The 26271-nt window shown below is 47.7% G+C and overlaps 1 protein-coding gene across 2 annotated transcripts in view; it reads left to right on the plus strand.

Moving 5' to 3' along the window:
- Window positions 1-5175: 5175 nt before the first annotated feature.
- The window catches only part of RPH3AL (rabphilin 3A like (without C2 domains)), a 41557-nt gene continuing 20461 nt past the window's right edge, over window positions 5176-26271 (plus strand). The window contains exons 1-5 of one of the 2 annotated variants that reach the window (XM_074160475.1): window positions 5176-5240; window positions 13237-13348; window positions 14509-14652; window positions 16620-16749; window positions 20783-20869. In XM_074160475.1, coding sequence (XP_074016576.1) covers window positions 13272-13348; window positions 14509-14652; window positions 16620-16749; window positions 20783-20869 — 438 coding nt within the window. In that variant the 5' untranslated portion in view covers window positions 5176-5240; window positions 13237-13271. Of the gene's footprint in view, window positions 5367-13236; window positions 13349-14508; window positions 14653-16619; window positions 16750-20782; window positions 20870-26271 lie in introns of both variants that reach the window. The other variant, XM_074160474.1, reaches the window with a different exon arrangement.

Here is a 26271-nt window from a genome sequence, read left to right on the forward strand (position 1 = left end):
GGGTTTGCAGCACAGTGCTGCTGCGGAGGAGAAAATTAAACCCAAATCCATTGCAGGGACACCAGCTATCGGGGCCCTTCCCACCCCTTCCCAGTACCTCAGCCCTGTAAATGAAGGTGGTGAAGAAAACTCCCTTCTCCCTCCCCTCCCTTCCACCTTTTGCCACATCAGAGCAGCAAAGGGACACATGAAACAGCTTCTGAGGTGGCAATAGCTCTCCTGACTGATTTGGGGCCGGGGCAATGCTCAGATCTCCTGCCCTTGCTGCTGCATTGCAGTGGTGAGCATTTTAACAGCCCCACCAACAAGGGAGATGAGTGGATCTCATTCGGAGGTGAGCCTGGACACAAAGCATTCACAGAAACTCTTAGCAACAGTCACTGAAGCAAGGCACTGCTTATGTGTGTCCTCCTCTCCCTGGAAAATAAAGTGGAGGTTTAATCCTGGTTTTCTTGCTTTCTCCCCCTCCCTGCCTGCTTCTTTCCTTCTCTCCTTCTGATCTATTTAGATGTGAAATTTGGCAGACGCTCGCAGTTGCATTCAGACAGGTTGTGATGAAATCAGGCTCCCAGGAGGCTGCTCCCACAGCGGATCCTGGGGCTGCAGGCAGCACTTCTCCGACTGCCGCTAATGGTCTGATTTCAAAGTGTCAACAGCAGGGGTTTCGCAGTGATGGTTATTACTAATGCTGTACAGCAGCCAGCAGGTCTCCAAAGCCTGCATGTGGATGAAAAGGATGGTGACACAGGGCAAAAAGGCAAGGAAAACAGGCACAGCAGTGATGGGATGTAAATAATTCATCCAGTCTGAAAAGTGAGTATAATATTTTGGGAGAATGGCTCAGGGAAGGGAATTACTTGTACGTAGTGGTGGTTGTAGTTAATTTTATTATGATAAAACCTGACATGCCAGCCAAAATTAGAGCCCAGTGGTAGTGGCTGGCTTGAGCCACATACAAATAAAATCATCTTCTGACAGCTCCTCCCTGGAGTACCAGGATAGGACCAATGTTTGCCTGGTTAACTTGCCCCTTCTGCTGCTGCAGTTGGCCAGGAAGATGCTGGGTGCTGAGGTGCTTCCCAGAAGTGGGTAATTTTATACTGAAGGGGCATCATCTGCAGGCAAACCCCTCACCCTCTTACTGCTTTCTGTCACTTTTCTCTTTGTCCCCCTTTTCTTTTTAGACTCAGAATCTCAAACTCTGCTGTACCTGGCACAGCCAGACTCCAGTCTTAGTAGATTCTGTACCCACAATTCACAGTAAAAATACTAAGAACAAACTTTCCACAGTCCTCTGAAGGTTTCACTGCATCTTCGAGGCATATATCTTTTGAAAATAAAAATATCATGACTTCATAAAATAGAAGTCTAATTTGTAAACCCTTGTCAGGAAGGGTAATTGCATTCAAGCAGTGGATCTAATATATATGTGTAGGAGTTGTTAGCTTTCTTTCAATTTTCTTGAATATTCTTACTGTCTCTATAATTTTGAGTGTAAAATGAAGTAAAGGTACCATTGTACTTGTTTCCTTTGGTGAGACGGGTGTTATGATGACCCCCAATTCAGTATAAAATCTGGGTAATGCAACAGGCAGCTGCATCTGAGAGGAGATTTGTGAATGTGCTTTATATCCTGATTGGCAAAATTAATAATTTCGTAAACAATTATATAAGGACACAAGGTGACACAAGGAAGGAACCTTGCAAAGCTTAAATTCAAAGCCCAGCCCAGACTTTCTGACTCTCATATCAGAAAGAGGATCTTCACAGTTGTAGTGTATATGTATATGTGTATTTTAGGACATCAAAAAAATGCCCAGACCTCAAATACATAACCCATGGCTACTGGGTTTTAACTCAAATGGCTTTTATTTGCTGGGAGGTTCTTGGTGCACTTTTGACTTCAAATGTAACTACACTGAGAAATTTCTCTGGATTTCCCTGTGGAACCAGTTTACTCTAAAATATGCATTGTTTTCCTGTTCCATAGATACACTGAAAACCGTGTGTAGACCTACTGAGGGCTACTAAGGAAGTCTTGTGAAATGTTATAGTTGATGCTGTGGGCTTAGCTTGAGCAAGGAAAACAGAATTAGATCTGAGATCTGTTCGTGCAAGCAAAAACAACAGGGGATCAGAAAGGGGAGTTTGTCTTTTAAACAGGTAGAAAAGCAGCTTAATTTGCTACGAAGCATCAGTATTCTTTAAATGTTTCCTTGTCTTTTATATTCTTGATTAGGTGTCCTCTATAGGCAAGATTTTTTTTTTTGTTCGGATTAGGGACTGAATCATTGACCTTTTCACTGAGGAATAATAATTACAGGGACGAATACAAATTGAATCACTGAGGAGCAAATAGTGGTGGATTGCAATCAGAGTAATAGCTTGGAGAAAAATCCTGGCCTTCTTGCTGTGAATTGTGAAGTCATCAGACTGAGCTGGAGCGATCATGGTGATGGGAAGGGGATGCCAAACATCTCTGGCTGTGGCAGCTCCTTGCCAGTTGTCAGCCTGTGTCCCTAGGAAACAGTCTTTCAGAGATAAGCAGCCAGCCGGTTTGACTTTTGGTTATTCTATGTGATTAAAATTGCTCATAATTAATACTCTTATTATTATTTGTATATTAGAACACTAATTGTCCATCTCTAATTACTGTGTCAAATGCTGAACAGATGATGAGAATCCTTACCTGCAGGAACCTGGGGTCTAACCAGAAACAACAGCCAAACTGTAGAAAGGCGACCAGCAGTGCAATGCGTCAGCTCTGATTGCCTGGCAGGACGTGGCTGAGAACTGGAGCCTAGACCCCTCCTTACCGGTCCAGTGTCCAAACTGGGAATCATTTCCTGTAGCACTCCGGGATTGTTACAATTAGGATTGTTTTGCCGCACAATAGGGCTGCTTTTAAGCATCTGTAGTTCTTCTGGAGGACACCTTCATGCCCGCGAGGTTAACATCTCTCCAAAAATGATGGTCTTTATTTTCCATTTCTTGAGAAATGTGCCTGTCCGAGGGTGACAAAGAAAGGCTGCTCCCCGGCGTGCAATTATGTGCTGTGCTGAAAGGAGACTGGATCAGCTCGGGGCATCTGCGGTGCAACTGTCAGCATTGCTGATGGGCCTGCAGGAGAAGGTTGCTATCCGTTACAGTCCTTGTCATGTGTATATTTAAAATCTCTGGCAGTTGTGATCTGGTGAATAATTCAGTGGAACCCATCATCGATAAAAGAGAGATTTTGAAGGGTTCTTTGGGTGGAATTGGAAGTGCCTGCTTTTCTGAGAAACGAGTGTATTAAAAATTGACTTCATGCTATCAAGATAAAACTCATATTTAGCCTTTTTAAATTTTTAATGTTATGTCATATTTATTCTCTGTGACTTCCAGCTACCAAGGCCCTGCCTTGCAGTCGGATTCCGAAGAGTCTGTGGTTCTGTGGGGAACCCGATGAGCAAATTCAAGAGCAGAATGGATACAGGCTTTGAGATGTGTGGCATTTCCCGTGCCTATTGCTCCTGCCAGCACAGCTGGTTAAATAAGGTAATTTGTCTTTTTTCCTGAAGTTGGCTGAACCGTGTGTTTAATTTATTTATATTATTGACTGTGTGGAGGACTGCCCTGGTGTGAAATGTCATCTTCAAGTGCCTTCTTCCACAGAAATACAGGCTCTGTATTAATGCAAACACTGTTTCCTCTGATGTATTTTTCAACACTTGCCTAAAACAAAAAGCAAAATATATACTCAGACTTAACTTGATTTAGGTAAAAGGCGGCTCAGGGTCCCTGAGCTTATCCTGTGAGGTCTTGTGGATATACGGAAATGATGAGGCAGGGCCACTGGGTTTCTCAAGAGCAGGCCCTGAACAGGCAGGAAAAGCACAGGTTTATTTTCTCTTCCTTGCGCTTTTCCTTCTCTCTTCCTCTCCCTCCCTTCCTGCCACATGGCAGATTTACTCACTGCATCCACTGGACGTTTAGACAGTAATGAGCCCTAATTTCTTAGTGCAAAGCAGTAATTGTTTCCCTGTGCTTTTTCTGTTGACTCACAGCATGATCCCAGGCTGTCACTTAACCCAGCGCTTTGCTCCCCCTCTCCACCCTCTCTGGGTTGCGTGGGACAGTAATTAGCATTTATACAGCGCTCCAAAATGCGAAGCATGACACATTGGGTCCACGTTGGGTCCAGGCTGTACCTGCTTTGGAACCTTTCCTGCAGACTGAGCTTCTAACAACGTGGGGAGGCCATTTACAGGACTGTCCACAGCAGTCCCAGCAAAGAACAGTATGACTGTAAAAAAAGCGAGACCAAATTTTTCTGCTGATCCCAGGCAACCTTCTGTAGCCGGTGTCTGTTTTTGGGATCACTCTGCACATTTGGGCCCTTAATTTTTAAAACTTTTCCTCACAGTTGTCCCAGGCCCAGCAGGTCGCCTTGCTTTGCTATGGGGTGCTCTTGTTCTCAACTTTGTTTTTTCCCTGCAAAATTAATTTCTGTGGTGGGGTTGGTTTTTGCTGAGATTGTTGTTGTTCTTTGATTGTTTCTTGGGGTTGGTTTTTTTTGCTTCGGAGTTTTGAGTTTGGGTTTTTTTGCTGTTTTGGGTTTTTTTGCTGTTTTGGGTTTGTTTTTTTTTTTTTTGGGGGGGGGAGTTTGGTTTGTTTGGGTTTGTTTTGTTTGGTGTTTGGGATTTTTGTTGGCTTTTTGTTTGTTTTGTTTTTTAGAGGTTTGTTTCGTTTGGGGTTTGGGGTTTTTTTTGTTTGTTTTGTTTTTAGAGGTTTGTTTGGGTGGGTTTGTGTTTTGGTTTGGTTTTATTTTTTGTTGTTGGTTGGTTGGTTTGTTTTGGGGGGGTTGTTCGGATGGTTTTGTGATTTGGTCTGGGGTCTTTTTTTTTTTTTGTTTTAAATTTTGGTTTGTTTGTTTGTGGGTTGGTTTTTTTTTTTGCTACCGGTTTTCCTTGTTTGTAGTTTTGGGGTTGTTTTGTTTTTTTTTTTTTTTCCAGTGGGTTTTTATTCTGTCCTGGGGCTCCGGGGCGCGGCCGACCGGTCCCAGTGCTGCCGGGAGGCCCCGCTCCGGCACCCGGTGCTCCGGGCCGGGCCTTGGCGGCGGCCGGCGACAGCGGGGCGGGTGCGGCGCTGCGCCGCCAGGGGGTGCCCGGCCCCGCGGGGGGCGCCGGTGGGTCGGAGAGCGCGGAGCGGCGCGGAGTGGGGCGCCGACGGGGCTGGAGGAGGCGGCGGTGGCGGCGTAGGTGCGCTCCGTTTCCGCGTTGTCCCGGGGTGAGGGGGGCGGCTCAGCGCCGCGTCCCAGCGTGGCCCGTGGCGGAGCCGGCCGAGAGTTTTGCCGGGTGCGAGAGCGGGGCCGGGCCGGAGGGCAGGTGGGTGCGCGGGGGGGACGCCGCGCCGGGGGGAGCGGGCGGTGGGTTAGCCTGCAGCTCTCTGCTGGCAGGGAGCACGGTCGCTTCGTGCGGAGTTTCAAGCACAGTTTCAGGTGTCGGTACGTGCTGGCTGCCTTAACGCCTGCAGGGAAATCGTTGTGTCCTGGGCCCGTGGCGTACGGCCCCGTCCCCTGGTCAGCTGGGACAGGGGAACAGCTTTTGAAGCAGGGGCTGAGGCACCCAGACCCGGAGCTCCACCGGTGTGAGAGTCTTATCTAAAATGCTGCTGAACGCAGGCCACAAATACAGCAAGGTGAACTGCACAAGGCTGAATTTAGGTGGAATTCAGCCTCCTGAAGGTCACTGAGTGTAGGTGGCAGAGGTGTGGGGGGAAACAAGTGAGAAGTGGGAGGTTGAAAGTGATGTGCTCTATCAAAAAAATTATCAGCCCCAGTATGCTTTTGAGAGCTGTTGGTCTTGTGCATGTTGTATGGTTGGAGCTGCCATGTGCATCTTACGGAGATTATATCATCGTGGTTCTTTCAGGCACTCTGACACGGGGTGATGGATGCTGTCGTATATGCAAGTAATAATGACAGGCTGTGCCCATCCCCAGTGTTTTTAGTTTGCTGCAGCTTGGGTCAAGTATTCCCCAGGGACAGGTCCCACGGCTTTCTTTTTGCACACACCAACAACGTTCAGAGTGCTAAAGGGCTTGGAGTTACTGCTGGCTGTGCTTGTGTGTTATTCAAAGGCTTCCTAGAATGCCTAAAACCAATGCTATAGCTTAAGGATGCTGAGAAAGGGTACATCCTCCAGATGCGATGGCAGATATGTGGCTCGGAGCCATGCTGGATAGTGATTTTTTGGCAAGGCCTGGGGTTAGGCTGCTTAGCAGAGTTTCTCCACTAGCCGTGAACCATGCTTTTCCTGGTTCACTTGAGGTTATCCACGAAATAGGCTGGCATACGGTTCTCCTACAAGGGATTCCTTGACAAACACTGGCCTGTGCTCAGTTCTCCCCTGCTGTGTCCAATTCTTTCTAAGAAACTTGATGCTTCTCTGGAAGCTGGGAGGTGCCGATTCCACCCTGCCAACCTCCAGCCGCAGAAGGCCTCCTGAGCTTTTTAGCGTATCAGAATAGCAAAATGAGTCTCTCTAATTGGCCATTTAGATGCTAATTTGCTTCTTCTAGGCCTATGCCAGATCAACCTGCCCCAAAATGTGAGTCAGAAAGAGCCTGCTGTCTTCATGAATTATTCACTTTGCACAACGCACCTGCCTGGCTGGGGATCAGAAGGAAATGGGGCCAAAGTCTGATAAACAAAGATACACCTTGGCAGGTGGAACAGTGTTGGCTTTCCTCCCCAGCATCGTAGGGTGCTGGGGAGCTGGAAGACTGCTTTGCTTGGGCAAAAACTGGTTCTTTATAGCTTACCATATATCAAGTAGCCACACTAATAACTGCCTCTCATTAATACAGGAGTGTTGGTACCGTATGTCAGTTTTCCTGTAGAGCTGATTTTATCTTCCCACTTGTGGGGCTGGCAGAGACCTCCAGGGCATTGTATTTTATAAGCTCTTTAATAAGATTCATCTTAAAAGCAGTTAGGCTTCTTGCCAGTGCTGCTAGGATTGGGAAGCAACTCTCGTGCATGGAAACCTTCTTTGTTTTACCCCCAAAACTTATCCTCACGTGCTTCTTTTCCAACTTGCCCTTATGTGATAATGACACCTCTCACTTTTTGTTGTGCTGTGTCTGGGTTGTGTTTACTTTGAGCTGGGGCAACCAGATCCAAATACATGGCTCTGAGGCCTTCTCTATTTTGCTGGGGCTGGTACTGCTTAGATTGAGCTTTCATGGTTACACAGACTGGAGAAAGCCTGTCTGATTGGGTTCTTAAGTTGTTGTCCCAAAGCTTGCCAAGGCTTTATGGTGTTTATTTGGATACTGTGTTTTCCTTGTCTCTGTTGGCCCAAGCGGCAGCGATGCAAGTCAAGTCTGATCATATTGGATTCCTTGTGCCGCTTGGCTCTCCATCTGCTGCTAAGGGTTTGCACTGTTGTGGGGATTTGTCGCAGTAAGAAATTGCAAAAGGCCATTTCTGAGCCATGCCCCTGTGTGCCAGCCCAGCTCTCTCCCTTCCTGAGAGCAAAGAGCAGGAAGGTGGTGAGGATCGCTTGGCTCTGCTGTGCTTATGTTTCCTGCCTGCTTAGCCCTATAAAATGTTGATGCGTACAGCAGGCTCCTTCACCACTGGAGGGGCTGAGAAACTGTTGGATGTAGGTGTGAAAGGGCAGTTCAAAGTTGTTTGTGTGTGAGGAAAACTTTTATAAAGTCTTGATTCAGGCCAGCACTCGTACATGCAGTTATTCCCCTTCTTGTGCTTTGAGACTTGGCTGTATCTTCAAAGTCAAGTGTGTGTCTTCTGCCACGCTTCCACAGCCCCAAGGGTTATTCTGTCACTTTAGAACAGTCGTGTGCTTTGAAATACAACTGTGGCAGTAGAATCTTTAAAACATGAGAGGAGGACTTGTGTCGGGATTAAATGGCCCTTCCCTGCCTGCTTGCACTTGTCTCCCTGCTGTGCGACTAGTGTCTGGGAGGAAAAGGGACTGGCCGGTGGTGGGTGGGAGGGAGGGAGAGGCTGGGTTAACCTTATCTATCTCCGCTAGTCATTTATCCTCTGTCATAGCAACAAGAGCAAACATTCACTTAGTTGCTAAGGTTTCCTGGGGATAATGGGGTCTGGTGTGCTGAGCAGAGAGTAATTACATTGCCTTTTTGAGGGAGCAGCAGCTGAAAGGAAAAACAGGCCAGCACGGTACCTGGTGCAAGCTGGGAGTCCTGGGGGAGGTGACGCCCTCGAAGCAGGCGAGTTAATTACACCGGCACAGCTCGGCTTGGGAATTGGGAGCTCATCTCTGGCCAACTGTTTAATTTTTATTTTTTAAATGAAGTATTTAAAAAAAAATTGCCTAATTAATTTCCTATAAAAACAAATTAATATAGACACGAGCTGCTTAGCTGAAATAACCAGGCAAATGAAAGCTGACTGGAGAGCTCCTTACAGGCCTGTATAGGACGTTTTTGTATTTGCAGGGCTCCGAGGAATTCATGCTTCATGGGCACCTGTAATCAGCCCAGCTGCAGGAGGGCTCGTGCAGGCTGTGCTTTCGCTGCCATGAGGAGGTGTTTTCTACTGCAGTGACTACCTCAATGTCAACAAGACCCTTCAGTTTTAACTTTGATGTAGTCAAGGTAAAGTCAAAATGTCTTTGAGGTGGAGGAGTGGGGAAGGGACTTGGTGTCGTGAGATGATGCTAAAAGTGTACATGAGCTGAAAAAGCAAGCTGATGAATTTCAGACAGAAAAATGTTAAGGGTGTTACATACAGAGCTACAGCCCGGCTCAGGGAGTGCATGATTCAGGAATCTCTGGAGGCTGGGAAGGTGTTCTGGAAAAGTATTGCTGTGTTGTTCTCTGTTCTTATACTCTTCTTTAAGCATCTGCTCTTGAGGCTGGTCAGATAGCAGGTACCGTGTTCATGGATCTTTGGTATGACCTGCCATGATTGTGCTCTGTTATTAAGGTACAGATATGTGATGTTCATGTTGTTATTCTGCTGAGAAAACTGACCTTCTTTCACAGAAAAGCCTGACATTCTTTGAAGAGCATCATGTCAAACGGCTGTGGCTGTGTACTGTCATCAGCCAGGGATAGCTCTGGGATGTGCCGACATGGCAACCTTCTGCCATCCCGGCCACCAGTTGTAGTTGGTACCGAATGTGCGGATTGTTGGAACACGGATCAGGAGTACACCTAGAAATGCCTCCTGTTGCTTTTCTGCTGCTGCTTCAGGAAGGTGTGCCTGCCACAGGATCTGCAGCTGTGTGGCTTGGCATGGAGGTGTGTTCACCTCTACCAAGCCTGTGCCTGGGGCATGTGTTGCTGCATGTGATGCAGCCCATCTTCATCCTCCAGGCCAAGTGGGAACTGTCCAGTGGGAAAGATCCCGCTTGCTTTGCTGTCTTGCGTTTGCTCTGCAGGGATGTGGGACCAAGTCAGCAGCATGACCCTGCTGCTGCTCCCTTCTTTCAGACCCCACCGGAAGACTTCTGCCTCGCAGACTGAAGTCATGTTCTCAGGTGCCTTGCTGTCTGGCTGCAGAGTCCAAGTCTCATTGTAGAGACAGCAGAAGCAGTGCTACAGCAGAGCTGCAGGCAGAGATGTGCTCAGTTATGCATCCTCCAAAATGCTCCTGGCCCCATGCAAAGGGTTGGCTCGCTGCGGGGCAGCGCTCCTTCCTTGCAGAGCTCGCCTTAGCTTCTGTGCCAAGGGCAGCCAGGTGGACTCAGATTTAATGAGGTTTTGTTTCACATGACTTCTTCCATCACAGGAAAGGAACAAACAGGTGGAGGGTTTTTTAAGCAGGGCATAGAGTATTGATAAGAGCTCCCTTTTAATTCTTAATTCAAGTAAAAAGCAGAATCTTGGAGTGGGAAGTTTTCTTTCTGTAACACTAAGTACTTGTTCTTCCTCTTTATTCTGTATGCAGTGTACTTGCAGCAGGGCCAAGAACTGTGAATTTCTCTTGCTCTCTCACTGCTAGAGACTGGCTGCTTCTGCCCTTTGTTAGCTTGTTGAGAGGAGTGGAGGACAGGGAGGGGTTGGCTCGGTGAGGTAGGTGCTAACTGGAGTATTTTTGAGACAGGACACAGCAGAGGCTCACTACAAGAGAGGGGTGTTTCACCACAGCCCGTAGAAATGACTCCCCTGGCTGGTGTGGTTTTGCTATCTTAGTGTTTCTGATTAGGCTGATTCCACCGTACTTCTTGTCCTGTACAGAGATAAGAGGGAGGATGCTTCACGCCTTCCAGATACTGGTACCATTTCTCTGGCACCGTTCCTGTGGCCATGCAAGATATTCCTTTCCCTCCAGTCCTGCTAGCGCTCCTGTTTCTGCCTCAGCAGACTGTGGCCTGCAGTCCCATGTTCTTGTTTCCTTCTCCGAGGTAGTTGTGTCAAACCACACCAGGCTTTTTTCAGAGGCAAAGGTGCAAAGCCACCTGCAATGCCAGTTTACATCAGAAGGAGCAGCAGATACCCAGTGCTGTGGAAAGAAAATACTCCTGTAAATATTTTAGGGAATAATCTGTCTGAAGACTGTTTTGGGATATAATGGATGTCTAGGCTGTGTTTTGTTTTCCTTCTCTCTTTGCAGATGCTGCTCGGGGAATGGTGGAGAACAGAAAGCGTATGCTGAGTAACAAGAGGCAAAAGAGCATGACATTGCTTGTTTTTGTTCAGTCATGCTGAGAAAAGCGCACTGTGGTATGAGGCTGGAGAATGTGTTTAGGTCTCTCCTGAGAAAAATGCTTAGTTGATGTGCTCTATTCTGACTTGCCTTCAGCTCTGTTAGAGCCGATAAAGCTCTGCAGAGGAGGGGCAGATGTATTCAGTGCTGCTTTCTGCCCTGAAAGCACAGCTGCTGGCAAAGCAAACTCCTCTGCCCTGGCCGTGGTATGGGGCTCATCTCCAGTTCTAGCTTTTATGCTAAACGTCTTAGAGCTGCCAAGTGCTGGTCACATCGGTGTGGTTGTGTGCGTTCAGCCTCGCCAGCGGACACTGAGCGCGTGGGTTGTGCTATTCTTCAGGTGTGTGTGAGTGGGAGGGAAGAATATGTGGTATATCTGAAGAGTAATTTAATATATGCAGCTGCTGGGAGCAGGGGGGCTACATGTGTGTATCCTGTAGCAACACATCACAGGCTTGGAAAAATCTCTGGAAAATCCTAGGTCAGCCATTCTGTGTGAAATTGTAGCTTCTCTCTGTTTCTAACCCTGGCCCCGGGGGTGGGAGCCTATGTATTCTTTTGCTGTTAATGCTTAATTGCTCCCCTGTGTGTGAGCTGCTGTGGGACATGTGTGGGGACTGCGTTCTCTCCTCTCTTGAGATCGTGAAGATGAAAAGAGCAGGAGGTGTTCTGGGACAAATGGAAATGCAAACCCACAGCTTGTGTAGCGCTGAGCAGAGTGGGGAAAGTGGTAGGCAAATGGAAGATGTCAGGGCTCATGGATTTCTTCTAGAGATGATTCCTCTCAAAAGTGATCACGTTAACTAATGTAGTAGATGTTTAAAAAATTGAATGTGACACTTCTGTCTGTCCTGCCTGTCTAAACCCTCTTTCTCTGCTGAACCTTTCTTGCAGTCTCCCATCTCCTCCCTGCTGTGCTTTGCTGTACAGACTGTGCTGCTGAGCATTATGCTGAATTATTAGAGCCTCCACCCTTCTTATACATCTATCCCCCTGCATTGAAAGAAATCTGTGCTTTTTGTGGAATTCCTCCTCTTCTCTCCTGCCTGTTGTAAGCACTGAGTTTTTAGACTCTCTCCAGAAACTGGATGATCAGAGGAGGGGAAGCAGTTCATTGCTTGTAACCGTTCTGTCTCTCAAGGCTGAGGTGGGGTTTGGCAGGAGATAGCTGTCAGTTCCATAACACGGGTTTGTGTTTCCATGCCGGGGGGTGGGTGCGACGTCTGTGGCACATGTGAGTGCAGCCTGGGGAAAGAGAGATGGATTTGCACAAACTGCGTGCCTGCCTGTGTAAGAGGGCCAAGGCCATGCAGCCTGTGATGCCTGTGTGCTTGGCACAGAAGCAGAGAGCTCTGGGTGTCAGCAGCAGATAGCAAGCGTAGGTGCAGCACGCTGAACCACGGGCACTGGTGGGGTAAGTGTGCTGTGGATTGAGACTGGAACGTGTTTTCTTGGGAACTACTGCATAGTTGGCAGGTGATATACCTTGCCTGCTATTGTATCTGATTTGTGTTTGCCAACCAGCATTAAACACGTTATCTCTGCCCAGCAGGTATGCTAGTTTCAAAGCTGGCAAGTGTCTGTTCTGGGAAAGGTAACTATTAATACCTGGAAACTTATGCATTAGGGCTCATGAGATACTTGCTCTGCTGGAGAGCAAATCCATCTGGAGAAAAGCTCGATAAATCAAGACTAGTTTTGCCGCCACTGAAATTTTTTGGCTGTGTCTGTCTCTTGGTGCTTTCCATTCATCTGAGCTGCTGGTAGGACTCAGAACTGCCTAGCTGCAAAGTCTCTTCTGGGAATGTGTTTCTCCCATGAGTTCATGGAAGTTGGCTCTTGCTACCTTTACTGATCAGTTCACGGTGAAATTGTCATTGAACACAAGGAATCACCGGTGTGACCATGCTGGTTACAGGAGCTGCGGTAGGAGATCTGCTGCAAGAGGTGCTGTCTTAAACATCAGAGAATGCAAACAAGCTTCTATTGTAGGCTGTGGTTATAAATATCAGGCTATTATGGAGGCAGTTTTAATGAACGAAATGACTTGCCACTATTCATGCTGATTGTCGCGTGGGTTTTTGTTTGTTACCCCATTAAGAGGTAAAAAAAAAGCAACTGTAGCTTCTTTGTGTCCTTTGTAGTGGCTTTATCTGTCAGTACTGCAGTGTTGGGGTTCTGGAGGTGAGGGGTCAGAGATTGTTCTTACAGACAACGCTTTTCTCTGGTTTGAAATGAAAAATCAGAACTGACAAAGAGTCTCTGGCTTTTCTCAGAGTACCATAAAATCTAAACTTCCAGCCTTGTCTTCAAGGTGTTTGAAGGTATTTATTGGCTTATATTTTATGAGGATGATGGTATGTTTTTTATCGCTGTCTGTGGGTGAGAGTCTGTCTACTTCCATTGTGTGCGACGCCAGTGGATCACCTTTGTTTTGCTTGCCAGAAGAGTGGCCCTTTGGGATGATTAATAAGGCTGTGCCAAGTGCTGCCCTGTGCTTTCTTGAGGGTGGGGTTGCAGCTGTGCTTAACGCTGGTGTTTGCTTCTTACAGGTGGGATCCCTGCCGATCCTCCCCAGCCTGGTGCCATGGCTGACACAATTTTTGGCAGTGGGACAGGCCAGTGGGTGTGCCCCAACGACCGGCAGCTGGCACTGCGCGCCAAGTGAGTCCTCATCACCCTCTTCCTCTCCTTCCAGCCTCAGCTCTGGCCTGAATGGTTTCCTGTTGGAGGGAAGGGCTTGGAGGCAAGCTCATATCTCTGCAGCACCCTAAATATAATTGATAGTATCCCCCAGCTGCCAGCACTCTTTTTGTTCTAAGAACTTGTCATTTGATCTCATTTCCCCCTGAAGTTAAATTACAGCATAACCTAAAGACAAAATGGATGGAGATGAGTCAAGCACTAGAATTGCATTTGTTTCTTGGATGCTTTCCTTCGCTGGTGGCTGGTACCCTGCCACTGCCACCTCTGCTCTTCTCTGAACCTCTGGGGTCAGCCTGCTGCAGAGCGTTAGAAAATAGGAGGTCACCCTGTGTCTGAGGGGACTGCCTGAGTGTGAAAAGTGCACACCACTGCCACTTCTCCAACCTTCCCCTGAAGGCATCATTAAGACAGCTGTGTCTGATAGTGCCCTGCATTCTCCTAGCAGCTGTGACTTTATCCAATGACCTCTAAACCCCTACTGAATGGTAATTAATTGAGCTGTGAAAGCTTCTGCCTGTCCCCAAGTGAGCTAAGGAGAAATATCATCTGCTGTATGTGAGGCATGGAGGCAAGTGGCTTGCTAAAGTTCTCATGTGAGCCTGGGTTAGACCAAGGGAGGAAGTTGCCAAATTTTCATTTTCAAATGTGCCTGGTGATTTATGTGTTTGAGCTGGGGACCTTAGAAACATGTCTTCTGGAGGGAGGAGCATGCAGGTAATCCGTTTGTTCGGGAGTCTGCTATTGGCATTTGTGGTCCCTGGCATCTGCACCCATTTCTGCAAGGGTACCCCCAGGATAACCAGGCCTCGGTGCACTTGTTTTCTTTATGGGCAGAGCCAAACAGGGATAGGACGTGGAGTGGTAAAATACAAATTGGAGCAGAAAGGAAATGAGAGGGCAGGGAGAGACAACGCAGCACTCGGTGCTGCTGGAGGAGTGACATGGTGATCTGGTCAGAGAGAAGAGACTCCTGCTTTGGGTGTTAGCCAGGTAACGGACTTCTCTGATGGAAGGCTGACGCAGGCTCTGTGTGCCTGGCAGGTTTGGCCTGCGGGGCAGGGCAGAGGTTTTGTGTTTTCCTTTCACAGCTTAATTCTGCCCTCCACCCCCTCCCACAGGCTCCAGACGGGCTGGTCAGTGCACACGTTCCAGACTGAGAAGCAGAGGAAGATGCAGGCTCTGAGCCCACAGGAACTTGAGGTCATTCTGGAAGTCATCCGCAAGGCGGAGAAATTGGACATCATCGAGCAGCAGCGCATCGGGTACAGTCACGTTCATTTGTCCCCTTCCCTCAGAAGGAAAGGTCAGCGCAGACAGAGGAGTGGCTCTCCCAGCTGCCTGAGCTCAGCCTCCATCAGTCAGAGCATCTCTTAGGTCAGTTATTTTCCCCTCCCATGTTGCTTGTCTGGAGGTGATGAATATTGGGAAGGATGCAATGTTTTCCTTTTCTCCATGTCTCAAGCCTTTCTCGTGCCTTCTTTGAGCCTTGGGGCTTGCTGTGGTTGCAGCCAGTGACACAGTCCCTGGGAAATGCAGCCTGCGCTAAGGCAGCTGCCCTGGTGGCTCTGGAAGAGGCTGGGGAAGATGCCGAGTTGTGCAGCTGCACCCACTGCTAGTGGGCAGCAGGCTCAGAAACTGCTGCTGGCAGCCCAGTTAAGTTTTCCCTTGTCTGCAGCAGCCCCCTGGGATTTTGCCTGGAGCAGTGAATGAGTTTATGTTCTAGTTGGCTGAGCCCTCTGGAAGGGGTTTGCTGGCTTGAATTACTTAATTTACGGGCACCCTTTTGCTGCTTCAGATTTCCATTTGCTTTCAGTCCTGCTGGAGGTCTGGCCTCAGCCGTCTGTGGTCGTACTACACTGAATGCCTTTAAAGCTGGGGAGTTCAGCAGTCCTGCAGCATTTCCCAGCGGTGTCTTGTGTTTGTGAGAGAGGAAACCCCCGTGACTCCCAGCCCATGTCCAGCAATCCCAGCCTCTTGCCCCTGTGCTTCGATCTTTTCCTGTGCAGTGCATGTTAGTGAGTGCTAATGAGAACTAACAGGGATGTTTGTGTGATACATAGGAGACCTCAGCAGCCCCAGAAGCAGCCAGCAGCTCTGAGCAGCCTATCGTTCCTGTGTGGTTGTTGCAGAAAGCAAGAGCTTTGCTGTTCCCATGCTGAAACGGTCTCTAAAATGCTTTTGTTAACTCCTGGGAGTTCTCTTGTGCTGAAGTCAAGGATCATAAATCCAGTAATGATGGCTCAGCCTGGCTGTGCTGTCTGACCTCATCACCATAGACAGTACCTCTTTCAAATAGACCTTACCTTCCTCTCAGTGTGGGACTTGGTTGATGGGACATTAGTGCTAATGAGAATGGGGTTGTGTGGATAGCAGGATTGTGTTTCCTCCCTGAGCTGCACGCAGGCGCATGGCTGCGGCTGGTCGCTCCTTCTGATAAATGGCCTGGCTGTTATCATCTGCATCTACAAATGGGTGCCTGAGAATTGCCAAGCAGTGATCTCATGACAGCAGCCTTGCTCTGCATGCTCTCCACATCCTGCATCCTAATTGCCTATCCCGCCTTCCTTCCCTTTCGTCGTCCTGCTGCTATGGACATCGTGCATACATATGTGCTTCCTGTCTTCCAAGCAGGCTGTTGAATGAAGCAGGGAGCAGTTACTGGCATTCCTGTACTGCAGCTGGGCTCATTCTGGTCTGATGGCTTCAGTCTGGCCTTCCTGCTTCTAATGTGGGCAAGTCATGTGCCTGTAGGGCTGCTTTCAGTGGGTATGTGTAAAAATGGAGCAGGGCTTGCCAGGTTTAACTCCTCTGCCCTTTCCCTGTGCTGTCTGACTTGCCCTGATGTGAGCACTAAAGGCCTTTCCTGCTCTACAGTCAGGAAATCATTGTGCTGAGGCTATGTGGCCCCAGTGACGCTGAGCTCCTGAAGGGTGCAATATCGATCCCTTCTTGTGAGCTGTCTGCCCTGCGCCCACTAGCTGAGTCAGGGCTCTCAGTGGTATTTGCAGTTTTGATTATTCTGGGCCTGGTGAACCTTGGTAGATGGACTTACAGGGGTTTGTATTCCCTGAAGACCGAGAGCCAGCTGATAGGAAACACTGAGTGCAGAGACTGAAGTGAAAATACATATGGTCCCAGCATGTCTGTAGGTTTTCCGCATGCCTCAGTACCATGGTCTTTGATTTCCAAGGTGAGTGCTGTGACCTCTGCTCTGCCTCTTCCCCCGCAGGCGCCTGGTGGAGCGGCTGGAGAACATGAGAAAGAACACGATGGGGAATGGCCTCTCGCAGTGTCTGCTCTGCGGTGAACTGCTCGGGCTGCTGGGTAGCACATCGGTCTTTTGTCAAGATTGCAAAAAGGTGGGTTTGTTCACACAGGTTTCTGCCTATTCCTGGTAGCAGATTTGTATAGGAAAGGCCACCAGTCCTCTTGGAAGCTAGGTAGCTCTGCTGAGTTAACTTACCTTACCCCGACTTGTCTAGGTCAATGCTGTCAGACCATCAGGTTTTCTCTTGCACCCTGGTTATCTTATTTCTCAGGATCCTAAAGTGCCTAAACTGTGCTTAGCGCTGAGATGGGGTGCACCAGCCCCCTCTGCATCTCCCACTCTGGGTTTGCAGAGTGGGAGAAGGGGCAGAAATATATGGCCATCAGAGGCAGTTCATAAAAGACTTTGTGTGCTTCACTGTTATTTACTGCAAGGTCTGCCCTTAGACCTTCTAGTAACGCCTCTCTTCAGGGGACTTAAGTCCATCTTCAAGTTCCAAACTAGTGTAAGGTTTCCAACCCTGATAAATAAATCAGCCTGTGCATCAGTGACTGCCTGTGTTTGTGTATGTTGTTGGCAGGACTGCACAGGTGCTGTTGAAAAGGCAGTATCAGTTTTCAGGGAGGCTGCCGCCTGGGGGACAACTGTTGCTTGTCTAGACTCTGCAGCCAAGGGGTTAACGTGTATTGCTGTGGAGATGATGATCTCCAAGGCAACCACCTTATCCTCCCTCTGCTGGGAGGCTGTTTTTCCTGCACTTGAAGCCCATCTTTCCCTAGGGAGATACCTCTGTAAGTGACATTGCCTCAGCGTGTTGCCTGGGGAGAGGTGAGGGTACCTGCTGGGTGTAGGAATGTTTCTGACTTGCTTGTGGTAGGGTGGAAGGGAGCAACCTGTGCTGACTCTGTCCTTGGTGGGTATGAGAGCCAAGGAGACACTTGCCGATATCACCCACCCTGTCTCTGAGGAGATGTCCAGTGGAGCCTGCAGGACAGCACTGAGTAAAACCTGCTTCTGTACCGTGGAGTGGTGGATTTTGGGACCTCTGTGTTTAAGCAGCCACGCAGGCCGTGATGGAGAACCTTTTGTGCTGGCACTGCTGGAGTTTGTGAGATGCAGTTCTCACGCAGAGCAGGCTGCCAGGCTTGGCCTGCACTGTTCCACAGTTGGCTGCAGCACTGCTGGGCGTAGAGCTCTTGTAAGAGAGAGAAAGGAGGTGGGTGCCCCTTGCTGTCAGAACTGAGGTCCCAGCATCTCTCCATATGTGCTCACTGGGCAAGGAGCTGCTGTGAGCTGTGCTGCCCTTGCTGTCGAGTGAGTTTCTCCACTGGATCCAATTTGCAGAAGTAGCTTGACTGAGGCAAGGGTTATGCAGAAGATTGCGTGTAAGGCAGTGACTGGGAAATTAAACACAAATCTTTGAACGTCTGGGTCCTAAGTCAGGGAGAAAGTAGCTTTTTAGAAGGGAGTGGGGAAGGAAGCAGCAGTAAGGTACTAAGAAGTGGAAGGTCTGGTTTGAATGGGAGCTACAGGGAAGCTCTCTTGGAGAGGAGCATGGGCTCTGTGCACATGCGTCTGTGGAGAATAAAAGCAGACAGGAGACGGCTAGCTGTTTCCTGCATTTCCAGCATGTGGAATAACAGGATGTGCTGTATTCTTGCCTTCTTCCTTTGGTGATTCTGCTCTCACCTTGTCCAAAGCCAGCTAGGTCACATTGCCATGGTGCTTTCTAACCTCCTTCCTGTGAGCCCCGTACACTAATGAGGAGGCAAAAGCTGATTCAGACACTTCCACACCCTGTTCATTTGCAGTTGCAGGTAGTAACCCTGCAGCTAGTGAGGCTCTGGGAGGGCTGTGGTCAGAAAACCCCAGAGAAGGGCTGTTTGGGTTTTTTTATGACTATTCTCTTTTTGTCTGGAGTCTGTTGGCCAGTTCAGGAGCATTCATATCCAGGTTGATTTCAGGTGAGACCCTACTTTTCCAGTGTGTATTTTGCAGCTGCTTCCAGCTTGGCCGCGCTTTTCAGCTGTGTGCAAGCTGAGGGAGATGCTGAGTGGGTGCCCTGGGCTTCTCCCCTTACTGCTTTTTAATGTTGTGGAGTGAACTCAGGGAGCAGTCAACCCTTCTGCAGAGCAGCGTGGACTGTTACTTTAAGCTTGCTCCCACTAGTTCAGGGATATCCATCACTCATGCAGTGCTGTATGCAATAAGCAATGACTTGTCAGGGAATTATGGATTTTTAAAGTTCATATTTTTCTTGCTAGCATTGCTCTGTTACCATCTCATTGCAACCCGTTTAATTCAATAACAGGAATTGCTGTAATGCAAATGTAGCAAAGAACTTCAGCAAGGCCCTTCTGCTGAATAGAGGTTCTATATTTCTTGTAGCCTGATGGATTTTCTAAGTGCCACTTTCTGCTTTATGAAAAATGTTTTTAATATTAGTTTTTATTATCTTAGATATAAATGCATTATGGCAAGACAAAGATATATGCAAATCCAGATGTGTTAACAGTAGCAGTAGCTAGACAAAGCGTAATGTGTCATTTTCCATGCAGAGGGTATCAGTATAACAGGTGAAGTATAAGCAGGAGAAGGAAGTGCTTTATCTTGTATTTAATGAGGAATGGGGCTGCGCTCAATGTCCTTGATTTTTATGTCTTCTTCTGAGGGGTTGTGAGTGATGCTCAATTTTTCAGCTAGTCTGCAGAGAAGGGGAGGAGGAAAGCCCTGTTTTATATTGGAACTTTCAGAATTTATGGCTAGGAATAAAATTGCTTGGAAGCTTCCACTAGAGGGAGCGTTTGAATGTGCTATATGTGTGGGGATTGGGATCTTGGAGGGTATTTAAGACTGAGTTGCTCCCTCAGATTTTGGTTTGAGGGAGGGAAGATTTGGTGTGGTTCAGGTGGCGTCTGCTAATTGCATCTGCAGTCCTCCTTGGCTTGGGTAGCACCATGTTGAGTATTGATGCACCACACCCAATGGATTGTTCCTTATTTCTCTGGGAGGATGAGGGCGAGGACAGGAACAGAGTGATGGAAAAGAGCACCAACCTCTGTGGAGCTGCTGGCGCGGCCTCCTGCTTTCTGTACAGCATGAGTCAGGGACAGACCTGCCTCGGGACTACACTGACCAAAATAGTTGGGCGCATTTATTCGTGCAGTGAAGCCATTGCCCTCAGGTAGCATCGATCTGCCACTGTCCTTCTCCAGGCGTGGGCACTGAGGGCTAACTGAGCCACTGAGCCTTTTGTCCCTGGACACAGACCTCCTGGCTCAGAAGAGGAGCAGCCTGGGTTAGGGGGGATATGTAAAACCTTAGTTGGGGAGATTAAATTCACATGTCTCTCTAAGGGAGGTGTTTTGCTCTCTAGGGCCCTCTTGTGAGTGGCTTTTGCTCTGTGAGGATCAAATAATTCATCCAATTTCTCATTCAAGCTGTAAGCCAAGCCTGATACACATCAGCTTCATTATATAATATTAGGTGATTCAGGTTGTAAATGGCTTGTAATGCCAGCGGAGACATGAAAGTTCCCTTGTGCAGCAACAGAGGCCGTGCGGCGCTATCAAGCATTCTGCTCAGGAAATGTGCATGTAGGCATGGTTGTGCCCGCTTCCTAAGCAGCCACAAATCAATAGCTGCCGAGTGCGTGCTGAAATGGAGGGGAAGCCACAGGGTTTAAGACTACGTATGTGAGGGAAGGGAGGAGAGGATTTCCAGTCTTGCACAAATTCGTGTTCATTTTGTACTTGGTTACAGCTGCTTTCCATGCCACAGTGATTAGGTTTTAGGATTTAGAGGAATAAAAAAACCACTCTGAAAATATGTCTATTGGTCATGGGGTTTGATTTGCCTTGTCCAGTTCTCACCCTGGAGTCAAGAACTGTGCTGTAGATTTGCCTTTGTCTCACGTCCATATAGACCTGAAGCAGCTTCCTGTGATCAGTGGTTCTCCAGGATAAATAAGAAAATTGTGCCATGTTTAGATTTTTAAGGAAAGCAAAACAGAACTGTTGGGCAAATGCTTCTCAACCTTCTCTCTCCCGAGGGCTATATGGCTGTGAGGAGTTGCTAATGGCACCTCTTTTTTTTCTTTTTTTTTTTCTCTCTCCTTGCTTCAGAAAGTTTGCACCAAGTGTGGAATAGAAACCTTTGGAGCCCACAAACGTCCTCTTTGGTTGTGCAAGATCTGCAGTGAACAGAGAGAGGTAAAATACAGCTGTGGAGAGATGGGGCTCAGCAGTGTGCACCTGCCTGCCCCAAGTCTGTGCTGAGTGTACGTGTGCTCTTCCCTGTGGCTGGGCACTGGGAAGGGAGCTTGGGATGGGGTTTGGGAGGCTTGGCTGGAGGCCAGGCAGGCTCAGTGAATACACACAGTGGTGACAACTTTGGTTTATAAGAGGATGGAGGGAAAAAAAACCACACCAGCACCTGCAGCCTGTATGGCTTTGTGGAATTTTTCTAGCTACAGTCATAAAGAGACTGTTATATTTTGCTGCTACACTCTCCCTCCTAGTTTTGTGGCAAATAAATTTGGCTAACGCTGGTTCTTTAATACAGCTGGAGAGATCTAGAGCATAGCTGCAGTATTTGTCCCTCTAAAAATAACTAGGATTGCAGCTTTTAAGTCTGTTTTCCTCCCTGCCTGCAAAATCCCATAACTTGCCAGTGTGTGAGACTTCTAACGTAGGTCTCTAAATTTTTATATCCTTCATCCTTGACTTTACACTGCAAAAAAGTAATGGCCTGCCTCAATTCTCGTCTGCCAGCCAGCATCCAGCAACATCAGGGCTCCCTGCTTTACGGTGAAGTCAGTGAATTTGTTCTGTGATTACAGAAGGATTTTCACTTGTTCCCATCAATTTATTTTGGGCTTTTGCTTGTGGTCCTTGAACGTCAACCCAGTGCAGCTATTTCTGACCACTGCAACCAACTGTGAAACCTGGGTGCTCTGCTAAATCAATTTTCGGAGTGTAGTGAGAGCATTTGTGCAGGTGCTCGAGATGCTGGAATTTTAGATGCTAAGTGGAAACTTAGCATTGCTTAGGTTTTACATAGCAGGGCATTGTTTGTGTGGGAGCACTTACAAAGCTGATGTTCAGGTAAGATGAGGGGTACATGGACACTGCTGGCCTTTAACTTTTGAGCAGTGGTGTGGGTAGGGCAGCAGAGAGCATTCTAGCTCCTTGAATATTGCTAATAATTTGATACATTGAACCATCTGGATGTTTTGAATTCCAAATGGAGGTCCCAAAATAGAGAGTGAGGCAGGTCAAGATATTTTCTGTGTACTGCAGGGAGATGGGTGTGGGACTAAAATTGACTTTATTTCTTTTATTCTGTTCTTTCTGTATTTTTTACTCATCCCACACTGTATAATTGGGCTTTTTTTCTGATTTCTTATAAAAATAATGAAAAGCTGTGGTCACTGAACAGAGAAGAGTATTAACCTGTCCGGTAAGTGTTATGTGTGGCCAGTGTGAGAGGGTACGGTAACCTTCAGAGCTCACTCTCTCCGTGAAACCTGAGATACGGCCAAAGTGCTTCCCTAATGAAAATGGATGGAACTTTCCCTCTTAGACTAACTACAAAATAGCCACATCTTACCTCCCAGCCCTAAGCTTCATCTTTATTTTTTTGATTCTCTTTAAGATTGGTTCAGGTCTGTCTCCTTTCTTGTTTGCAGTGCTGCTGGTACCCTGACTAGGAGAAGGTTGGAATGGTCACAGTGTGGACATGCAGTCAGGCATCAAGTCATACATCCCCTCTGTCTTCCCACATGCTCTGCTTTTATTCTAGGGGAAGGCAGGGAAGCATTGAGAATTAGCAGAAGCCTTGAGGCATGTCAGCCAGGGCAAGGAAGTTAAGGCAATATCAGAATAAATGTCTAGAAAGTGGCTTTGACCAGGTCCTCCCTAAGAGTCCGTGTGAGGAAGAGACGAGGCTTTTAGGCCTCAGGCTGATGGCTGGTACTAGTGCAGTTCCTGAAGCTGGTTCAGGAGTCATGATATTACAGGGCATGCACTAAATTACCGGGTTTCTTTTAAGGACTTGTGTACACAACCAGTTCCTTATTGCCATCTGTTTCTGTGATCTGGATCTGTCTTGTATTGCCATCTGCTCTGGACCAAACCCATTTGGCCATCCTCTTTGCTGAAGGTTATATTTGCTATCAATGAGTGCAGATGGATGTCTGCTCTTTGGGATCAAATATTCTCATTTCTGTCTCACCTGCATAATGAGTAGATATCACTACCAGTTGGGGAGCTTCAGGAACCCACCGAAGCACTTTGGGTTGTGTGATGCAGTAACAAGCCAATACCACCCTTCTCTCCCCTTCTCAATGCCCAATATGACTGAGCAAGGTGGTTCTTCAGCCCATGCCAATGAAGTGCATGGTTAAAGTAGGCTTGTCCCCAGGCCACGGAGCTCTGGCAACACCTCCCAATTTGTCAAGCCATGCTCAGGCCCCTAAACTTGGCCAGCTCTAGTGGGTGGGCATTTGATGTTGGTCTGGAGTGCCTCTCTCAGCAGGTGTGATGAGATGTGGTGTTTCCAAGCCAAGTGATTCCCTCCACATCCATGCTTTGATCGCTGTCTGTAATTTTCTGAACCACCGCTCAAGCTATTTGGGCATGATATTTATGAAGCTCTCAACTCTGTTAGTGAGAGACTGTCAGGCACTGAAGTGAGAAAGGGAGGTCATTCGGAAACTTGGATGGACTAAATGATGTTGGCTGGAGTTAATAGGTGTCATCTGGCTGGGACAAGAGCCTAGGACTGTAATTGTTGTCTTTACCCTCTGCCACACACTGAGGAAGCACGTGAGTGTGGTGGCCCACCAGGATCTCAAGCTGCGGTGGTGGAGTTGGATGTTCACATATACCAGCTAACAGCCAAAGTGTGCAGCATTGTTCATACATGCTAAAGCTTTCATCCCTCTGTCTTCCTTGTTATTATTTATCCCTATAGGCTTAATTTAAGCTAGTGTAAGTTCAGTGACGTGGTAGTCATCTTCCCCCTTTTGTTGCATGGACAGAATCTTTGCTGGCTTCAGGTATGATTAAGTATCAGTATGCCTGGGTCAAAATGGAGACCAAAGTAACAATCTATTGTTTACATCAGTCTTGCAGTTGGAGTTGCATGTTTGATGCCCATAGATCCCTTTGGGAATCCCAGCCTCAGCCATTCAGAAGTGTTCTTTGCTGCTTTCTGTTTCCTTGAAAATCTCTATTGGGAAGGCTGTGCTGCATAGAAATGAGGAACAAGTTGCTCTGACACTGTCTTATTTCTGGAGAGTGGAGGTGATTAATGGATTCTGCCTGCTGCTTGCATCCCAATCATCCTAAAGCAAAACAGTGCATTTGGCAGCACTGGAGCTGCTGAGCATGATGTGTACATGCAGGGTGAGGGTCTCCGAGCTGCCAGAGAGGCACTGGGAGGAAAGTGCTGTGGCCTGGATGTTCCTCCTGGCAAAGAGAACACCCCCAAGGACCAGCAGACACCCCTGCGTCCTAAGTGCATCTCTTTGTGAAATAGGATAGATCTCATCTGCTTTATTCCAGAACTGGCCTGTTGGAAATACTACTTGTCCTAGCTGTTTGCACAAGCATCTACTGAAAACCCCCTTTTGTTCTTCCAGGATTCTGTGAGTGTTTACTTTTGCAATGTCTTCTGAAGGTGGTGCAATTAGAGCAGCTGTGGATCATGTTTTATTGTTCCTGCGAGCAAATTCAGTCAAGCTTGCATTCACTTTCGAGGGCAAGAGTCTCCCTTCCCTCTTCTCTCCTCCATGTGCTGCATTGCCTTTCTTGGCTTTGCATCTTGCGTTGCCTTTCTCAAGACTAAGTGTGGAGGCTGATCCTCCTTTGGACAGTCCTGTTTCTTCATGCGTATGAAGTCCTGACGCTGATCCCAAATTGGCCACAGGTTTGGAGTGAGTCTGTTGGCTGCCTTAGCAGTGATGCACGCACAGGAATGAGAGTGCTGGGCAAGAAGGGAGCAAGTCCTTCAGCAAAACAAGCTTATTGCAGTGGCTGTCAGAGGAGCAAAACTGCCTGGGAGGAGCTGCAGTGGGCATGTGTACAGCTGGAATGATTCTCTGCTGCCAGGCCTTTGGCAGAGCACGTGAGCTTAATAACAGCTTGGGTAGCAATGCCCATGTTGAATTAGTCGCCTGTGGCTGAAATCTGCCTGTCACCTCTGGCCTGAAGGGAAAATAGGACCTGCTGTGTTTTGTCAAATCCCTGCCCAGCTGTTTGACTCCCTGCACAGCCTTGTTTTGACTGATACCACCAGGTTCTGCAAAGCACCTTCCTGAATTACTACTTTATATATATATTTTTTTTTATATCCATAATTAGCGATGCTATCATCGTAATTAAAATCCTCTTGGAAACGTTCGTGCACATTTACATTTGAATTGACACATCCAAAATTGTAGTGATAATGAAAACAGTTTAAGTAGGGTAGGGGGAGATAGCTTTTTTTAAATCCCATCGAATATGAAGGAGAGTGTCAGCTATCAGGGACCTGTTAAAGTTTTAATTTGCCCTCTCTGCTTCACTTTCCCTTTAATTTCTTCTCCCTCACTAAACGGTATTTTCATGGCTGGCTGCATTTCTTGGTTTATCACAATAAACCATGCAGAGGAAGAAGATTACTGCGCTGGAGGAACGGAGTTGTCTCTTCCCCTTTTGCCCCCAGGGCTTCCCTTTTCACATATACATTCATACCATTTTGAATATTATAAACCAACATAGCCCAGGGTTATTCCTGCCTAGCATGATGATTTCTTGGCAAAATACCATACTGATGGAGGGGAGTGTTTATTTTGAGTGACTCTGGATTGAATCGAAGTGATGTGCACCTGTTTGCAATTCAAAGAACTCATCAATAGCCTGCCATATTATTTTGGGGGGTGGTAGCAAGTGGTTAGACTCAAAATAGTGTCCTCTAGAATAGAGCCACGGGGGAAAAAAAGAGGCCTGATTGAGAGGGGAATGATAAATCGTTGAAGGCTGGCAACCGTTGCAGCTTGAGAAACGTTGGGGTCAGAGGTGCGATAGATTTTGCTATTCCGGAAACAAAGCTCCGAATAGCAATTTCACTGCCTTTTAATTTTCTTCATCCTCAAGTGCTGAATGTGGGAGTTGACAACAGATTGCTGTAAATAATGTAATTGGAAATCTCTGTGTTATGGAAAAGCAGATGAATGCAAATAACGAAGCTGAAGAGCGCTTGCTCTTTCTCCTTGCCAGTGGTTTGCAGTGTGCCAGAGCCATGGCGGAGAGCTGGGACAAAGTGAGTGTGTGGGCATGTGCTGCGTGAGGGCAATGCCAATGAAGTCCTCCCAGGGTGGTTGCATTTGCAGGTGCCTTTCTCTTCATTAAGCATTGTAGCCCACGAGAACCTGCTCCCCCGCCTTTTGGCTGCTGAGGGATTGAGCCAATGACGCCGGTGTCAGCATGGGAAGCTAAACGTAGCTGTTTTCCTCTCGCACAGCCCAGTCTGGGCTGCTGTGAAGAAAGGGGGCTGCAGAATGAGAACAAGCTACTTCATGGCAAGCAGTAGGTGGTAGATCAAAATGTGGCTTTGCAGCAAAGATCCT

The sequence above is a fragment of the Numenius arquata genome, chromosome 18 (genome assembly GCF_964106895.1).
Source record: "Numenius arquata chromosome 18, bNumArq3.hap1.1, whole genome shotgun sequence".
Classification (NCBI taxonomy): Eukaryota; Metazoa; Chordata; class Aves; order Charadriiformes; family Scolopacidae; genus Numenius; species Numenius arquata.